The sequence below is a fragment of the Capsella rubella genome, unplaced genomic scaffold, assembly GCF_000375325.1.
Source record: "Capsella rubella cultivar Monte Gargano unplaced genomic scaffold, Caprub1_0 scaffold_2, whole genome shotgun sequence".
Lineage (NCBI taxonomy): Eukaryota > Viridiplantae > Streptophyta > Magnoliopsida > Brassicales > Brassicaceae > Capsella > Capsella rubella.
The window spans coordinates 358,951-378,135 of record NW_006238922.1 but is presented as its reverse complement, the minus strand read 5'-3'; the positions used below and the strand labels follow the sequence as shown (position 1 = coordinate 378,135).

The 19,185-nt window shown below is 35.1% G+C and overlaps 3 protein-coding genes and 1 pseudogene across 3 annotated transcripts; 2 read left to right on the top strand and 2 right to left on the bottom strand.

Annotated features, from left to right (window-relative positions):
* Nucleotides 1-69: 69 nt before the first annotated feature.
* LOC111831893 lies at nt 70-3,840 on the bottom strand (annotated as a pseudogene).
* A 1,171-nt stretch (nt 3,841-5,011) lies between these two features.
* LOC17896535 (transcription factor MYB46) lies at nt 5,012-6,854 on the bottom strand. Its single transcript, XM_006301378.2, has 3 exons — nt 6,576-6,854; nt 6,345-6,474; nt 5,012-5,894 (listed from the first exon to the last, which is right to left on the bottom strand). Exons 1-3 carry the CDS (start codon nt 6,706-6,708, stop codon nt 5,042-5,044), a joined length of 1,116 nt encoding a protein of 371 aa, XP_006301440.1. The 5' UTR covers nt 6,709-6,854; the 3' UTR covers nt 5,012-5,041.
* A 5,252-nt stretch (nt 6,855-12,106) lies between these two features.
* On the top strand, nt 12,107-13,786 carry LOC17894311. The gene has a single exon (XM_006302255.2). The coding sequence runs from the start codon at nt 12,357-12,359 to the stop codon at nt 13,611-13,613; it is 1,257 nt and encodes a 418-aa protein (XP_006302317.1). The 5' UTR covers nt 12,107-12,356; the 3' UTR covers nt 13,614-13,786.
* Nucleotides 13,787-14,790: 1,004 nt separating this feature from the next.
* LOC17894235 (monodehydroascorbate reductase, chloroplastic/mitochondrial) lies at nt 14,791-18,633 on the top strand. Its single transcript, XM_006302115.2, has 17 exons — nt 14,791-14,906; nt 15,011-15,185; nt 15,278-15,377; nt 15,478-15,555; nt 15,752-15,823; nt 15,978-16,096; nt 16,200-16,284; nt 16,401-16,490; nt 16,648-16,749; nt 16,870-16,959; nt 17,091-17,171; nt 17,301-17,372; nt 17,453-17,547; nt 17,643-17,731; nt 17,821-17,883; nt 18,008-18,048; nt 18,280-18,633. The coding sequence occupies exons 1-17, from the start codon at nt 14,897-14,899 to the stop codon at nt 18,397-18,399; spliced, it is 1,482 nt and encodes a 493-aa protein (XP_006302177.1). The 5' UTR covers nt 14,791-14,896; the 3' UTR covers nt 18,400-18,633.
* Nucleotides 18,634-19,185: the final 552 nt, after the last annotated feature.

Genomic DNA, 19,185 nt, shown 5'->3' with positions numbered 1-19,185 from the left:
TGAGTACAATAGAATGGTTTGTTTACCGTGGAATTATGTAGTCAGAGTGGCGATTCCTGTTTCCAGCTTTTATAGTCTCCTTCCCAAAACCAAGTTTCCCACGTTTCTCACAATATAAGAGAGATCGAAGCAGAGGAAGAGCCAACTCCAACAACCGCTGTGTTTCCTGGCGTCGACGCTGTCGTCTCCTTTCGAGTCACAATTTATTTCATCTGTACGTTCACTGTTGGGAGAGTCTTCAGACACTTTGCTGCGTGCAAACTCGTTGCTGCGGTCATCCTCATCATCGTTTTCAATCACTTGGTCGTTGATGGGTTCAAACTCATAGCTCTCATTAGTGAGACTATGAAGGCCGTCTTCAAACAAGCTCCATTCGATTGTTTTGCTGGTCAAGGTTTGGACAGCACATTCAATAATATCGAAGTCATGGAATTCGCTGCTGAATTCGAACACTATCTCTTTGCTCACTTCTGAGGGATCGATAAGTAGCAAGGCAGAGTGAAATATAAATAGATGTTCCTTTTGGCATTTGGAGATATCACCTACGTAGACCTTGTTGAGTGGGTCTAAGTCGCCTTTGACTATGCGACAACACAATACTTGCAAGTTTCTCTCTTTTCTGCTTTCATGGTTAGGTGAAATCACGAGGCAAACCTTAAATCTGGAGAAAGTAGAACGAGGAATTGTTATGGAATTTCCTTTGGCTCGGTGATCGAACTCTGCAGGTGCTTCTCTTCCTGGCAAGAGAACCCACCCATGAAAAAACGATTGTGGGATAATCGCTTGTCGTGCTTGTTGGTCCAATTTGAAGCAGTTGGTGAAACTGAATTCCGCATATGTTGTGTTGAAAGGGCAAAACACAGTCGCTAGTGATTCACAATCGCATGCTCTCAGGAGGGTGAGTGAACAAGGGAGTTCTGGCAATGATGACAGTCGTCTACAACCTGTTAGATAAAGCCTATGTAGCCTGTGAAGAGCTTTGATGCAATCTGGAATCCTCTCGATATCAGAATAGCTCAAGTCTAGTTGTGTTACGTTCATGGGGAAATGTGTTATTCCCTTGAGCTTTTCGCTGTCAGTTATAGTGAAATACAAAAGACGAGAGCAATGCCTAATTGAGGGAGGCACATCTTCAATCGATGTCTTTGATATATACAGTAGTGTGATGTTCGTTGACATAACTGGAAGTTTTTTCAATCTTGAGCATCCATCCATATAGACGTGTTTAAGGGATGCCAAGTTCATGTGAGCTGGAATCACTTCTAGGTTACTGCAGTAACTCATCCACAATTTTTCCAATTTTTGAAGTTTCGAAAAGGAGGTTGGAATCTCTACCAAACTTGTGCAAAAAGCCAGACTCAATCTCTCCAGATTTGTAGCATGTGAAAGATTTGGAAGTTCCTTCAAGTTGGAGGACCCTTCCAAATTCATCTTCTTGAGATTCTTAAGCGGCTGTATATGTGAGGAAACAACCCCAATAAGAGAAAGAGAAGAACATTATATATAACATGAACGTATAATTGTTTAAAACTTTGAAGTACAACACCAACCTGAGTTCCTTCCCATAGGTACTCGAGCTGGCTTTTCTGCATACTGAGTTCCACAAGATATTCAGGATGAAATGTAGGAGAAAGAGACTTGCTTGGATATTCTTTCCAATGTAGTAACCTTAGACGACGCGGAAACTCCATCTCCTCAGGTACATGCATTGTATCATTCCCATCACATTTACTTTTATAAATTTTGGAATCGAAGATTAGGCATTCTTTTAAAAGCTTTCTTGCTTACAAACAGTTCGTCGATTCCTGATATGTCAAATGATATGCCGAACAAAGTTCTAGTACCCTAAACCAATATGAAAATATAGTGTTAGCACGATAGGTAAGATTTGCAAAACATATTTGAAAAGAAAGAAAAAAAATTTACTGTTTCATTTTCGAGGACATCACAAATAGCATGAGCATCTATTAGGATATGGCGTTTCCAAGGTTCTTGTTTGTGAATGGCTTTTCTAACCATTTGCCGTAGTAATTTGTGCATCATTATATTCCCAGTGAAATAACATATATTTACCAGAGATCTATTGACTAGAATCTTCAGACCCCATTTGACATCCAATTTATCATCATCAAACATAGCTTTCACAAGATCACAATGTTTGTTGTTGAAGAAGACTGCAATGTGGAGAAATAGTGTTTGCTCGTTCTCATCCAAATTTTCATACCCGACTCTTAACACATCCTCAATATCTCGATCAAGACTAGTTTCTAGCTTGTTCATTACATCTTCCCAGTTTTCCTCTTTCTCTCCACGTAAAGATGAACCAACCACACGTAGACCCAACGGAAGCTTACCACAATGTTTTACTATCCTTTCAGCTAGAACTCTAAAACCATAATGTGGAGAGGTTTTTCTAAAAGTGTAGCTACATAATATTTCAAGAGCTTCTTCGTAAGATGGAAACTCCACATGGTACACATTGTTGATACCATGTTGCTGCAAGAGCTCTTTGTTTTCTGTGGTTACTACGATCCTACTTCCAGGACCAAACCATGTAGTTTCATTTGCCAACGCCTCTAATTGCTTTACATTGTTCACATCATCAAGAATGATAAGCACTTTCTGGTCACATAGATTTTCTTTTATTGCACCTAAATGGCATATCCTCATACCACTTTGGTTCAAAACCTTTGAAAGAAACTCTTCTTGTAAACGCAGCTTCAAACCATACTCATCAAACCCACTATGATAGCTTTCTCGAAGGTTGTCCACAAAACAAGTAAGATGAAACCTGTTAGAGAATAGACTATGTAAAGCTCTGGCAATTGTAGTCTTACCAATCCCTGCAGGACCATAGATAGCAACCATCATAACTCCATCATAATCTAAATCTAGCAAAGACTGCATATCGCTCAAATGAGCCTTAAGTCCAACCATGCTGTCAAAATCCCTAGACGGTGTCACATTCAGCTTATCTAAAACATCTTTTGCAATCTTCTCAATCATTAGCGCTTCATTGTCCCTAACAAAAAAAAAAAAGAAAAAAAAAAGGAAAATATCATTGTTTCCGATCAAATAGTCATGAGAAAAGAAGGAAAAAACAAACAGGGAGATAATAATCATTTAATTGTTTCTAGTTAGTATGTACTGCTAATGGGATCCTAGTATCCTACCTCGGTGAGCAACCAATATTCGTATACCTAAAAGAGTTCAGTATTATTCATTCAACAAAAAACCTTTCCTTAATCAATTTACTTCTATAAATCACAATCAACCACTACTTGCTTTTTTTTTTTTTTTTTCTCTTGGGTTACCACAATAAAAATGAACCTACATAGTACGTGGATAATTAGTTAAGTTATATACAAACCAGTTTAGTAAGTGTTCTCCGGCTATGTTGCCCACATAGTTTAAAGCATGGCTCCAATTTTGCCTCTCCTCCTCTGTTCTATAAGCACAAGTTGTATCGAAAACTTTCCCAAATTCTCCAGTCTGTTTGCGCACATCAGATGGATCAACGCCGTAGAAGACAGTCATCACTATTTGTCCGATATATTCCTTGAACTTCAAAATCTCCAACAACTCATCCAAACACCAGCTGGAAGAAGCATAGTTCTGTGAGAGCACCACGATGGAGATCCTCGAGTCTCTGATTGCTTCCGTTAGTGCAGCAGCAATTATTTGGCTTCTCTGGATCCCTTGATCATCGAACATGGTAATCGAATTGCAGAAAAACTGTTTGCGTAAATGACTAACAAATGTTTTACGGACGTCTGGTCCGTGGAAGCTCATGAAGACGCGGTACCTCCAGGTGCGAGGCGAGGAAGAAGAAGCCATGAGATAGACTGATAGAATAACAAGAAAATTTCAAGATCAGATATACAAGAATAAAAATCTCTGGATGACTCAGATTTATGTGTAGGAGAAAATGGGAAGAAAAGAAAAAAAAAGCATATTCATTATTCATCGTTGACTTTTCTTTTGAAAGAGATGAATTTCGTCGCTTTTTCAGTTCTTTGGTATGTAAAGGACAATTCTAAACATGTGAATTTACCTATAAAAGAGAGAGAACTCATCCTTCATTTTGCGTGACATATAATGTTTTTCTTTGTACAAAAATGTGTTATACAAAGTTGTATGAATCATATCATATACGATAAAAATTGTATATTCTCGTAATATATATGTTCCTGTCAGAAGACTGGCACGGCATACTACTATTTTTGATAATATTTAACTATCCTCACTACCCGCTTGAATAGTTTGAACTCCCATGTGGAAAGATGTTGAAAAAATGGTTAACAGATCACCCAAGGTTCTCTGCAAAGCCATAATATAGATATAGGAATGTATCCCATTCATTCAACTAAACGGAAACATGTTTTACGGTGAACAAAGTCCTTGAGTTCTTTTTTTTTTGTTTATGTCAAATCATCCACATGAAGCTCATTGCTTTCAAACGAGTAAATTTTAAAATCTACCAAAACAACACCTAGTCTTTCAAAATTTCGTGACTTCCAAACCTACAATTTTAAACCAGCCAGCATGTCCTTCTCAGCCTATTACACATCATTAGTCCTGGTTTTTTCGCTGTAGGACGAACATGCATAAACATTATAGCATGAATGTAGAGATGGACAAGATTGAGTTTCACTCCATATGAATCATAGTTGTAATGAAACGACATTGTCAACGAACGTTTGGTGAATGCATGCAAAGTATTTCCTTGCAACATGGAGAAGTAGTGCTTGGTTTTTTCTTCTTATATATTTCATAAAGTTAATTAAGGATAAAAAAAATTGTCCAAAAAAAATATATTTTAAACTATGAGTTAACATATATATACCACATATACATTCACACCATATCCTCATCAACGATTGGGAACACTCGTTATAACAAGATCTTTAAAGTAAGAAGGAACAAAAAAAAAAAAAAAAAAAAACTCAGAAAACAGACTCTACGAAAGTAAAAATAAAAACCTAAAGAACAAACTTATAAACAAATTAGCGTAAATTTCTGTGATGCGATAAACATTAATTTAAAATGAAGATGGAAATGATGAAGATAAGGCAGATGATCCCAAGGTCATTGATGGATCTTGGTTTCCAACAAGAGATGATGAACCATCCACGTTTATGTTAAGGCTGTCCCAGAAGAAAAAATTAGAGCATTGTTGTGAATCTACCCATTGATCATAGCTTAGGTCTTGCCTCTTTAAACATTCAAAGGTTGATGCCATATATCCATCTTGGACGTTACTATTTTCAATAGGGACAATGTTGTCCATATTATCCTCTATCAGCGCCGGTAGATTATAACTTATAGTTGTCTCCATATTCGAATTGGTTGAGTTACTGAACAAATGGGACGCCATTGTAGGAACTTGAAACGGCTCTCGTTGTTCTTGTTGAGGGAGATTCATATCCCATTCTTCTGTGTTAGTCGTTACAAATGCTTGCTCGCAAAGGTTTCCACTTCCTCTTTGCGTGGCATGATCATTGCTCTTGTTGTTATTGTTTGTGATGGTGTTTTGGGAGAACATTCCTTCTAGGATAGGAAGTGCTGTGTCTACCATGAAGAGGGGAGTTTTATGGGAGAAAAGGGCTGTTTCTTGAATTTTTATATTATTTTCTTGATCATTGTTGGCGAAGTTTAACTGGTTTGGAGAATCTGTGAAACCATCAAAATGTAGGTTATCAACAGTGGATGCAGGATTGGTGGTAGTGGCAATAGCTGTATCGTCCAAGTTCAACGTCACTGTAGTTATTGACGGTTGATGACGATTGTAGTGGTGGTGTGGTTTTCGTATCTTTTTCTTGATCCATGAATTCCAATAGTTTTTAATCTCGTTGTCCGTTCTCCCGGGTAGATGACTAGCTATATGAGCCCACCTGAAAAATATAAAAATAAATTGTATATAATAAGATAATATGTATGTATGTATCCGTATTTTTGCGAATGTTCGATTAAGTAACTTAAAGTGTACTACTTGATAGCTCGAGCAAGTAGACAAAAGTACCACAAGATTAATGAAACTACACGTTAAAGATTCTTTAGTCATCGGCAGTAGGCTAGTCGTTGCTTCGAACCGTGGCCAAACTAAACATATAATAATTTAATCTATATATCATATGATAAATTGAATGATAAGTATAAAATGTAGTTTATAGATAGTATGTATACCCCAGCCCAACAAACTTATTACTAAAAGTGGTATCAGTATCCTCAAAAGAATTTCAATAATAATGCCCTATAATAGTAATACATGTTGAATTTATATATCTATCGATACAAAAAAAAATTAAAGTTCAATTAGCTAATTTAAATGGAAAAATGGAAACCTGTTTCCCACAACTCCATGAAGGCTTATGATCAATTTCTCCTCTTCAGGAGAGAACCTTCCTCTTCTGATATCAGGCCGAAGATAGTTTATCCATCGCAATCTACAACTTTTTCCACATCTTTGAAGCCCTAAATTTTATCAAACATGCATTTTAATTAAATGTTACATTGAATCTATAATTGTGATAGGAGAAACTATACAAGTTTTAAAACTAATCAAGTAGTAGTACCTGCTTTTTCAGGGACTTCACTCCAACATCCATAGCCATGAGTTGTGATATATCGAATAAGCTTCTCATCTTCTTCCGGCGACCAAAGCCCTCTCTTCACCTTTTGCTGGTTGCAGCATGAGTGATGACCCATGATCAGTACTTAGTAGCGCTAGCTCCTTCAAATTAACTTAAGTAATAGTGAACCACTTACGTACGTACTCGCAATAATTAGCTTAAATTAAATTATATATATTAGGTTTTTTACTCTCTTGCTTTCTTGGGTTGTGTTTCTTGAGAGAGTTTGTAGCTATAGAAGAGAGAAGAAGCAAAGGAGATCGAGTTTTTAAAAAGGGGAGAGATCAGGAGGAGACAAAGGTCGGGTCGGGTCGGAGACCCAAGGGGGGGGTAGGGCCTGAGATATTTCGTGGTTGATCTAACCTTAAAACGACGTCTCATCTGACTTTTCTATTTTCATGTGTAATTACTCGTTGTACGTAGAGAGCTTTTGGTTGTAGTATTATTACGTTAAGCCCTTATCCCAACTTTTTACATGTTTTTCTCTTCACGTACCCTTCTGTCTCCCGCCAACGTTCCTCTTCTCTTTTTCTTACTATCATAATATTCTTTAAAACCAAATGATTCTTAAAACGAAAACTAGATTTTGATACGTAGAACTAATACATCTTTCTCATCAGTAATCATGCATTATGCACCGCTTTAACCTCTATTAGTTATATCTCTCTAGCTCTATTAATTACTCTGAATAAATGCTAATACTTTTAGAAGTACTTTTTTTTCTTTGACGACTGCAAACCAAAGGAAGATGATGAAGCCATATTTAAAATGATATCCTTCCTTCATTATAATATTTGCCAAAGCCCTATCTTTCTTTTTTTTAGTAAAAGTAATTCAATGATTCCGAAGCCCTATCTAATATGAATTTTATGTGTCTTTTAGAAAATTTAATTTTTTTTTTAAAAAACGACTTTAAATGATGGATTGATTATAATTCTGTTAAGAACAACGGAACAATCATAATTTCTAGTAAAAGAGAGATAGAACTTGTGGATTCTATATATATCGACACGTATTATATTAGTACACACAAGAAGTGTATTTGAAGCTGATAAATTATTGTTTTCCACGACATGAAACAATAGATTAAGTCATGTAGCCAAATCATAGTGACTTTGAGATTTAAATATACTAAATAAATAAATAAAATCTAAAAATAATAATTGTATATTAATGTACGTCAAATATAAGAATTGTATATTAATGTACGTCCAATACCGAAGCTCTTTTTCAAAGGATTATATGGAATAAAAATAAAAAATCATCACAAGTTTCATTTACAAGGCTTTGATTTAGTTAGGAGACATATCGGAACCTTGCCGAAAATGAAATCGCTTCGTTTGTAAATTTTCTCTTTTTCATTTATTTATTTCTGTATCGATAACTTGTAAAGATAGTCATGCAAATTGAAATACTATATAATAAATATATATTATATTATAAATTGTAATGATATATGTCACATCAGGTTTGTTCTTTTTGACGGCAGCAGGACATTGTTCGTTCGTTCTAACAAAGTAATATATATTTTTACACAATCTCGTATACTTTCCAATGTATATGAAAAGGTATCACATCACATTTAGCTTACATAGCTTATAATACTAGTTCTGTGTTTGTTATTCAATGTACTAAATAAATATCTTATATATCATCGTAATTTAGCATGCTCAAAACTCTTATGATTACAATAAGGGTCCCTAACAAGTAACAATATGGATAAACGAAATTACCAAATTTTGTTTTCAAATATAATACTTATAGTAAGTAAAGACAAAATGCTTACGTAAAACGTATAAAGTACTATACAGAATACATACATGATACATACATATGTTCCATCACATACATAAGATGAGAGGTCTTTTATAAACTTGGTTAATTAAACCTTCGGTTATACAAAATGTCCAAAACACTCGATCGCAGTCGCCGCACATCACTACTGTTCCATTACATTTGTTTAATTTTGTTTAATTTTCATTTATAGTCCTTTCCGGTCATTCGAGAGAATTTACTCGATATTCTTACTTCTTAGTTAACTAAAGAAAGTCTAAAATCAATTTACCAAAAAAAAAGAAAGTCTAAAATCATAGTTAATTAGCCAACAATCTTTATTCTTTAGTGTCTGGTTAATTGTAATTAGGCTAATATTAGTTCACTGCGAAAAGTTCAAAACTTTCACTATACTTCACTAAATCATTGTTTCATTATTTTTGTTGTGTGTTTCTTTTCTCATTTCATTATTCCGTCTGCCGTCCTACTCATTCTATACAGTTTATGTTGTTTTTGATATATACTCAATTAATAAGAAATTTTTTTTTGCCTAGATAATACCATTATGATACTAAAAGATAACAATATATAATATTAACTTAAATATTTTATTATTTTATCTATGCTTATATTTCATTACTATTTCATATTTCAGTTAGGACTAGAGTCTAGAGTATTATTAGGTTTTAAAGGTTGTGACTTGTGAGTAGCTTATGGTTAATTGTACCTTTCATGTTTATGGTTTTGTGGATTTTAGGACTTTATTAATAAGGTTTTGAGATTATTTTTTCACTACATTTCCTTTATATTTGATATTTGTATTGATGTTTTAACGATCTTTAATAAAACTATTTCTTTTAGTTTATACTCGAAGTATATATCAAGTATCAATTACAAAACCAGGATGATGTATATATACGTTAACTCTCTCGCTATACAAAAATTATATACAAATATGTATGAGAAGACCCCATGTACGTACGTACGCACGTAGATGAAACCGATACAAAAGTGGGACCGTTGGATAAAAGCAAATCAATTACCAAACATCGATGTGAATTTGATCACATAGAAATGCGACTTTTGCTTCTATATATCGCAATCTTTTTCTCTCATCTATATTTTCCTCTTTTCAAAAATTTTTAGAGACAAAAACAAAAAAGATAAAAAAAAAAACCCTTAACACTGCAAACATTCTATTTTAGGCATTGATGTATTCAAGTGATCATATAAGTTGTAGGAATGTAATACTAGTGAAATAGAAACGCCTATATATTTGTGAATTAAGTAAAAGAACATTTATTGGCACTCACTGAAATTTATATTAAAAAATAATAATATGATTAATTGTTAATAGTGATGATATAATCCAAGTTAAGCATAGTTTTAGTTTTCTATCGTTGAAATCATTAAGGGCTTACCTTTAAGGAGGAGCAATATTGGAATGACCCTTATTGGTTTGGGTCCACGATATTTGTTTTGATCGTAATTATATAATTTTTGAAAACGAGGTAATGTTTTTGTTAACACAAAATAATATGTTTCTGGTGATTAAACTAGTGATGCTAATGAAGCAACTGTCTTAATTAACTAAACAAGTCTTTCAAGGGATGGTTGGCCGAGAAAATAAAATAATCATTAGATTAAGATGTCTCTACCATACATAATTCAGTTCTCTCCTTTATGATCACACTCCCTTTTAAAGAACTCTTCAAGTTGATGTAGCTAGCGTAGGATATATACTAAGATCACATTTCTCAAATTTGTTTATTAGATTTTATTTTATTTTATTTTAATTAGATTTATACTAATAGTACTTTTAAAGCTCTTTTATAAACAAAAACAACAAAACTTAAAACCTTTTATTCTTAAGTTTTTTTTTTGTTCCTTTTTGGTCGATAGCCGTTGAACGGTTTTAGTTTCCTGAAATATTTGAAACGAGACTCATATAGTATCAACGTGCGAGTCTGCGTTTAATAGAGTATATATATATAGTCAAGTTGTTGAAAAAACACCTACAGTTTTTACAAAGAGACCTCGTTTGAACCCTATTGAACTAAAGTTAGTTATTTCGCGCAGTGTAAAACGAAATAAAAACTTGTTTTTACAAATCTGACCTCTCGTATATATTATAGTAACATGTATTTTGAGATTACGCACGTTGGTTTCTATGTAATCATAGATATAAATTTACAAAATATAGACAGGCCGGCTAACTTAAAATAATGAGCAAATTGAACAAAAACAAAACGTGATCGTCGTGGTTTTGGCGGTAGCTATTTTGGATTTAATTAATTATGTAGTTTTTGAAACTTTATGATGACTTTTTTTTTGTCTATTCATGACTAATAACCCTCTCAGAATCTTCATAAGGACGATCCTTTTTTTTTTCTTTGTTTTCATAATTGCTTCGTTTCTATTTTGCTATGAATATTTCTCAATCTAAAACACATATTTGGCATAAACTTGCTTGATTAGTTAAACCCCTATGGCCCTATAAACAAACCTTAAAGATATATTAATTCATAAGAAATAGAGATATTGACAACATATCTGTTCGTCTTTTAGGTAATAATAATAGACACTCACTCAAAAGATATATCGTTTGTGGTTCATATCACATGACAATATCATTATTAATAGTTGGTATAATTTCCCAAAATTATCTCTATATATTCCAATTAGCAACTGCTTTTAAATAAAAATAAACCCTGTCGTAGGGGGATTAGGGTTTTTAAAAATGTCGAAAACGGAGACAAATTTATAAATATGCATGCTTAATTTGTAAAGAAGCAAAACGTAAGATATGGATATACAGTAGTAACATGAAGGCAAATGACATGCAGAGTGCTTTGGGGATTTGAATGCTTGTTATTTGTTAATGAGCCCAATTTTTTTTTTCCCGATCAAATGTGTAGTTATGAAATATTTTCCTCGCAAAGTCCACCAAGCCCATATTAGATTTTCTCCAAACACCATGCATGTATAAAGATAACTTCCATTACACATTCACAATAAAAATAAGATGCTACACCAAAAAAAACTCCATCTTACTTATAAAGCAAACATGAATCTAACTCATTCCAACTCAACTCAATTATAACATAAACTTAAAATCAATAATCTCAAAATTTGATTATCTTAATTGTGAGCTGAACGAGATATTTAATTTAGTCGTCGTTTAAATAATTCAAAAATTGGTATTTTAGATTTAGAACGTCTATCAAACGAATTATGAGAACTCCGCGGACGAAGGCAAAACGTGATAATACATACTCTATTTATAAGTGTTTTATGTTTATATAAACAATTGATCAATTTTGTTTATGAACACAAGCAATGTTTACTACAAACATATAATGAGTATTATTATTCTAGTTTTTTTTAGTGTACTAGATTAATTTCCAAATCTTAAAGATTAACGTGAAAGTTGTAATCTATTAGGTTTAGTGGACTCTGAAATTTTATAATTAGGCTTACCCTCTTTTATGGTAAATGAAATCTGTGACAAATGACAATCATATATGTACATATTCTCGCATGTTCTTGAAATATGCCATAAACTTTATTCAAGGAAACTTTAAAATCTTGAAATATTTTCAGTAGAAAATAACACGGAAACAATATATATCAGAATGTGTTATTGGAATTTCAAATAATTCTTATCACAGTTTACATTTACCAAAAAAAGGAGTGAACTTAAATAACGAATTTCTAAATATATATATGTTTTGTTTGAAAATCTAATGTGAATGTCACACGACTCACGTACAATATGATAAAAACAAAACAAATATAAAAAAAAGGAGATAACTGCGCACGAAGAACGGGTCTCAAAGCTCTCCGACAAGACATGCGCACCACAATTTTATTTAGTCTCCGTATATATATCCTCCATTCCCAAAACCTTCCCAATCTTCTTCTTCTTTCTCAACCTCATTCAAACAGATCATGAGACCTGCTCAGGACAACCAAGGCTCGTTCCTTGGCCGTATCAGTATCCGTCGCAACCAGTTCGTCGACGTCAACAACGAACAAGAACAAGAAGATCTCGAGCTTTTCCAAAAACACATCGCCGATCGTTTCACCGATCTTCTCTCTCCTACTCCTCCTCAGCAACCTCCACCGTCCGATGAAACGAACACCGTTGCTCCCGTAGCCGCCACGGAGCAGATTATGTCCGTGACTTGGCTTCGTAAGCTTATGGATGTTTTCCTCTGTTGCGAAGCTGAATTCAAAGCTATTCTCTTAATGGGCCGTGACCCGACCCAGATTTCTAAACCGCCTTTTGATCGGTTGGTTCCTGAAATGTTAGACCGGTCTATTAAAGCGCTTGATATTTGTACCGCCGTTGTTAACGGAATCGATTCCGTTAGACATTACCAGCGTTTAGCTGAGATTGCTGTTACGGCTTTGGAGCAACGTCCGTTAGGTGACGGCAACGTGAGGCGAGCGAAACGCGCGTTGGCGAATCTCCTCGTCGCGTTGAGTCTCGAGGATAAAGAGAATGTTAGCGGCGGAGGTGGAGGCGGCGGTGGTGGGAATAAAACGACGGAGAGATCGTGGTCGTTTGGTCGTCGTAGCGGTGGATCATCGGCGGCGAGTAAAGGAGGAGCGACGATTGGTCAGCTTAAATCGTCGTCGTGGGCGGTTGGAAGGAATTGGTCGGCGGCGAAGCAGATTCACGCGATGACGGCGAATCTAACGCCGCCACGTGGTAACGAAGCGGCGGGATTGCCTCAGCCGATGTTTATAATGAGTACGGTGATGGTGTTCGTAATGTGGGTGTTAACGGCGGCGGTTCCGTGTCAGGAGAGATCAGGATTAGCGAATCATTTACCTGTGCCGCCGAAACATTTGAATTGGGCGCAGAGTTTGATCGGAATCCATGAGAAGATCGGAGATGAGTGGAAGAAGAAAGAGAAGAAAGGATCTGCTGGATTAATGGAGGAGATGACGAGGATGGAGAAGCTTGGCCACTCGTTGATGGAATTCGCAGATGGATTTCATTATCCGGCAGAGAAAGATGCTGCTGAATCTGCGGCGGCGCAAGTGGCGGAGATGGCGGAGATTTGCCGGAGAATGGAGGAAGAGCTTGTACCGTTACAGCAACAGATCAGAGAGGTTTTTCACAGGATCGTGAGGAGTCGTGCGGAGATTTTGGAGGTGTTGGAGCAAGCCGGGAAAATTTCGGCGCCAGTTGTGTAAAAGTTTTGAATAATTGGGGATTAATTTCGGAATTTTGTAATTCTTTGGGGCTTAATAGGATATTTTATTTTCGTGGTTTTGTTTATTGTCGTTTTTCTACTTATTGTTGGGCTTTTAGAACTCTGAACGGGCCCATATCAAATTTCTTCCCTCCTTCTTATTATACTTTTCCATTTCTTTTTTTGTTAAATTAATGTATAATATCCAAAAACAAAACATGGAAATTATTATCGGATTCGCGCTACATTTGTGAAGAAATATTTATGATTCATAACTAATTAGTTATTAGCTATACATTTTTTATTCCATTATACTGTAGTCAATTATAATGAATCGTTTATTTTTATAATAAATTTAGATTAAATAAAGAAAAAAATACAAATAATCGAGTAAATAGTATTATAATGAGTTTGATATAATAAACAAAGAGCGAAAATTTGAGAACATTTAAGTATCAATGTATCATCATGAGTTTAGATAAAAGAAAAGAAGAATAAAAATGTTGAGTAAATGATAATAATGTTTTATAATAAATACATATAAATATTGTATAGGTAATTAAGCTTGTGCTTTTCTTATAAAATGATCAAATTTTTTTTTTTGGTAAACATAAAATGATCAATATTTATAAGGTGATTCTATGTTTGTGAATTTTTTGAGTTTTTTTCTTTGGATTATATATAGTCGAACCAATATCATCTAAAATTTTATTTTTGAAACCAAATTGTACATAATAATTTAATGATTATCTTAAAACAAAACTTCATATAATAAAATTACAATATGATATCCAAATAAGTAATATAATTTTCAAAATTCAAATTCACGTAATGTAAATATGATAATTGAAAAGATTTTAAAATGGTAGCACGTAAAATATCCGAAGCAGAAAATTTATATATGTTTATATCGTATAAAAATAGAATGTCTAATGTTGAACAATTAAAACTGGGTTTACAGAAGTTTTTGGTTCACCGTTGTCGAATTTGATGTGGTTGTTTAAACTTTGTGATTTATTTGATTGGTTATAACATTTTATTGGTTACAGTTTACAAATGGGGACAAATGAATCAAAAAAGCAAGCAACAAGACAAAGTCAGCTCCATTCCATGCTTCACTAAACCCATCTTTTACAATAATCATCTCTCTCTCTCACTCTTTTCACAATAGTTTTCAAACGAGGCATTGCCCTTTAGCTTTGTTCTAGAGCCAAACACTACAGAGAGACTCTCACACTTGTTTCAATTAATTAAATCTGATATTTTGGCTCTTCCTATAAACTAATGTCTCCAGGTCCCTTCTTCTTATCTCATCTCTCACTCGCACCATCTTCTTCCTCGATTTTTCAAACCCCTAGATCGAATCTTATCTCTCTTTTAATCCTTGTGTTGTTACAGTTCGTAGAGTCATGGCGTTAGCATCCACCACGTTGCCGACGAAGTCTGGACTGTCTCTTTGGTGTCCGTCTTCTCCGTCTCTCGCTCGTCGCTTTCCCGCTCGTTTCTCTCCGATCGGTTCTAGAATCGCTTCCAGAGGCCTCGTCACTGCTTCGTTCGCTAACGAGAATCGCGAGTTAGTTTGTATATATGATTCTTCCTTATTTTGATTCTTGCGTAGATTGATTATGACTGCGAATTGAGATTTGGTTTGCGTGATTTTGTTAGGTTTGTGATTGTTGGTGGAGGAAATGCTGCTGGTTATGCTGCTAGGACTTTTGTTGAAAATGGAATGGCTGATGGTCGCCTCTGCATTGTGACCAAAGAGGTGATTCAAATCGATCTTTGAGTGTTTTCTTCATCACTATCGCTCATGCTTATACTCTGTTGGATTTATAGTTGGTTGTTTATGTTGGTGTTGTTGTTAGGCTTACGCACCTTATGAGAGACCGGCTTTGACAAAAGCTTACTTGTTCCCACCAGAGAAGAAGCCAGCTCGTTTACCAGTAAGCTTTACCTACTACTTCAACGTTTAATTTGAACAATTTGAGTTGTTCTATTAGTCTTAATTTTGGCTACACGAACATTTGTGGATTGGGTTCTAGTAGGTTTTGAATAAAGTTAGTTAGGAGTGTTTATAATTTGTTGATTTGAATGGTTAGTGTGTTCTGTTTATATTGAGGGTGGTGAATGAATATGCAGGGATTTCATACTTGTGTTGGAGGTGGTGGAGAAAGACAGACACCAGACTGGTATAAGGAGAAAGGAATTGAGGTAATTCTCTACTTCTGATACATAGTTTTGTTTTTTCCGAAATATATGAATGGAAGCTAAGTGTCTTTAGTTTGATTCACTGTCCAGCTTGGAATGAACATCCGTGAATTTGTGATCTTTTCCTGTGTCTTATTGATGCGTTTTGTTTGAACAGGTAATATATGAAGATCCAGTGACTGGAGCTGATTTTGGAAAGCAAACCCTCACAACAGACACTGGGAAGCAGTTAAAATATGGATCCCTAATTATCGCTACAGGGTGTACAGCCTCAAGGTGAGTAAGAGTCGCATTATATTCGTAATGGATTGATAAAAAACGTCAGAGAAACCAGGCCTCCTCAACCATGTCTCTTAACACTTTTGAATTTTTATGGCAGGTTCCCAGATAAAATTGGTGGGAACTTGCCAGGGGTTCACTATATTCGGGAGGTTGCAGATGCTGATTCGTTAATATCATCTCTGGTAAGCTAAAGGCATTCTTACCAGTTTATGTCATCTTAATGCAATGTTGTACTATGCGCCATCAGGAAACTTTAAATTCCCTTGGAGAAAAATTAACCTTCCAATATATGATACAGGGAAAGGCAAAGAAAGTTGTCATTGTGGGTGGTGGCTACATTGGCATGGAGGTTGCTGCGGCAGCTGTTGCGTGGAATCTAGATACAACAGTTATTATCCCTTTGACTTTAATCTTTAAATCCCTTTGACTTTAATCTTTAAATTGTGCTAGTAATGAAGATAAAAAATCCTTAAAACGTTCATATAATATGCAAAACCGACATACTAATTTACAGCTCCTTTTGGGCTTCCCCTGTGGAACAATAGATTGTGTTCCCTGAAGATCAGCTTTTGCAAAGACTGTTCACTCCATCACTTGCTCAGAAATATGAAGAACTATACCGTCAAAATGGGGTTAAGTTTGTCAAGGTAAGATATCAACCCACATCAATGCATTAGCGTCTTAGACTGAAGCCTTTGCTTTCCTGCGAACCTAAGAATTTCAAAAAGCACAGTGAGTAAACTTAAATTTCTCATTCTTTCGAACAGGGTGCTTCGATAAATAACTTGGAAGCCGGTTCGGATGGGCGTGTATCAGCTGTTAAGCTTGCTGATGGGTCTACAATTGAGGCAGACACGGTATAGTTGTAGTTTAGCTTCACTTTTTCCTTCCTCAACTGATGCCACTTGGACAACTTTGATCAAATGGAAATAGTGAAAAGTCAATACAATGCTGAATTTTGTACAACCCGCGTATCCTTACTTTACAGGTTGTAATCGGGATTGGAGCTAAGCCTTCTATTGGCCCCTTTGAAACTTTGGCCATGAACAAAAATATTGGAGGAATTCAGGTATTACTTACTAAACATCTGGATTCAGTTTTCAAGATCAATCGGTTTTCAAAGTTTGAACTTCACTAGAAACTACATCAGTATGACCGTACAATTAAAATTTTGATAAGCGCTCATCTTCAACCACAGGTCGATGGCTTATTCCGGACAAGTACCCCTGGAATTTTTGCTATTGGAGATGTCGCAGCCTTCCCTTTGAAGGTACTTTGCTGCCAGACAAAACATGTTAAGCCACCAATCTCATGACCTGTAAACTCATAATGTGAGTTTCTGATGAACAGATATATGATCGAATGACTCGTGTTGAACATGTTGATCACGCCCGCCGTTCCGCACAACACTGTGTGAAATCGCTTCTTACGGCTCACACTGACATGTAAGCTTCTTCAACCTTGCATGACCTGTAGATTTTCTGTCTATCTCTTAACAGATTATCACTTATTAGTTCCTTTCTTCCTCAAAACGTTGCAGGTATGATTATCTTCCATACTTCTACTCAAGAGTATTCGAGTATGAAGGCAGCCCAAGAAAAGTTTGGTGGCAGTTTTTCGGGGATAATGGTAAAACTCGTGAGACCTAAGTATGGCACACCTTTCAATTACTCAAACAATATTTCCAGTGTATCTAACCATTGATTCATATTGGCCAGTGGGAGAAACAGTTGAGGTTGGGAACTTCGACCCAAAAATCGCTACCTTCTGGATTGAATCTGGTAAATCAAACTTCTCCTTTTTCCCACTTCAGTTCCTACTCTTGAACCTTGCATACTTACACAGCTTAATAATTAATAACATTGATGATAACTAACATTGATGAGTAAATTGTCGCATCAACAGGTAGGTTGAAAGGTGTTCTTGTAGAAAGCGGATCTCCTGAGGTAAGAGTTTTTCTTAGCATCTCCCTCATTAACATTCTGAAATTAGCCATTCTTTAGAACATCATATGCTTCGTTTGATCTGCAAGAATAAAATTAGAATATTTTGGTAAGAATTTTGAAACTAGACCATTGCAATTACACATCAGAATGGATTTTGTTTTCATGTATACTATATTGAAAACTGTATTGGATTTTAATTGCTTCCATTGTTGTGTATATGTCTTAAAACAGGAGTTCCAGCTTCTTCCTAAGCTAGCAAGAAGCCAGCCTATTGTCGATAAGGCCAAACTCGCAAGCGCATCCTCAGTCGAAGAAGCCCTCGAGATTGCTCAAGCCGCTCTACAGAGTTAGAGAGAGAGAGAAACTTCACGCAGTTTTTTTTTAAATAGCTTTTTGGGGTTCAGAGAAATCAACAGCTTTGATTCTCGGTGAGAGTATTCATCTTTCCATTGGAAAAGTGATTTATAGAGAGCACTGTTGTCAATAATCTCACGCAAATCATCTATAGCCTGTTATTGAGATAATCATAATTTGCTCACTAGAGAGCTTGTTTCTAATAAAAATCCATATGAGAGTCTTGACATAGATCGTTCTGTCGTATTATGATTGGTCTATGGGTTTCATGGATCGTTAAAATATGCAATCATATCTCTTACAAACAATAGTCAATAGAGGAGACTTTATATATAAAGTAAAACACACACGTCACAAGGTTTTGTGGATAGGTCGGTGATTGCGACCTGTAAAAATATTTTTGGCTTTTTGGAATACAGAGATAATAAGAGATTCATACAGTATTAAGGTTTAATTAACATAATATTTGAAATTAATTTTACTTTTAACACCCTGAAAACGCGTTTCATATGCCACAGAATAATTTTACTAGCTAGATTAAAAAAAAATTACTGTCCGTGATATATCAGCTTAGAATAATATGGATTTGCAAAATCCTTCAGACAAGATTTGAACCTTATCTATTTATTCTCTTATGTGCTGTGATACACATAAGCCATTATAAACTTATGACCGTATAAACTCGTTTTAGACTTTAATGTGACATAATTGTTGAGAAATATTACAAGAGGCCATTGTTTATTACTACAAAGCACCCTATGTTTTTTTTTTTTTGGGGTTTAA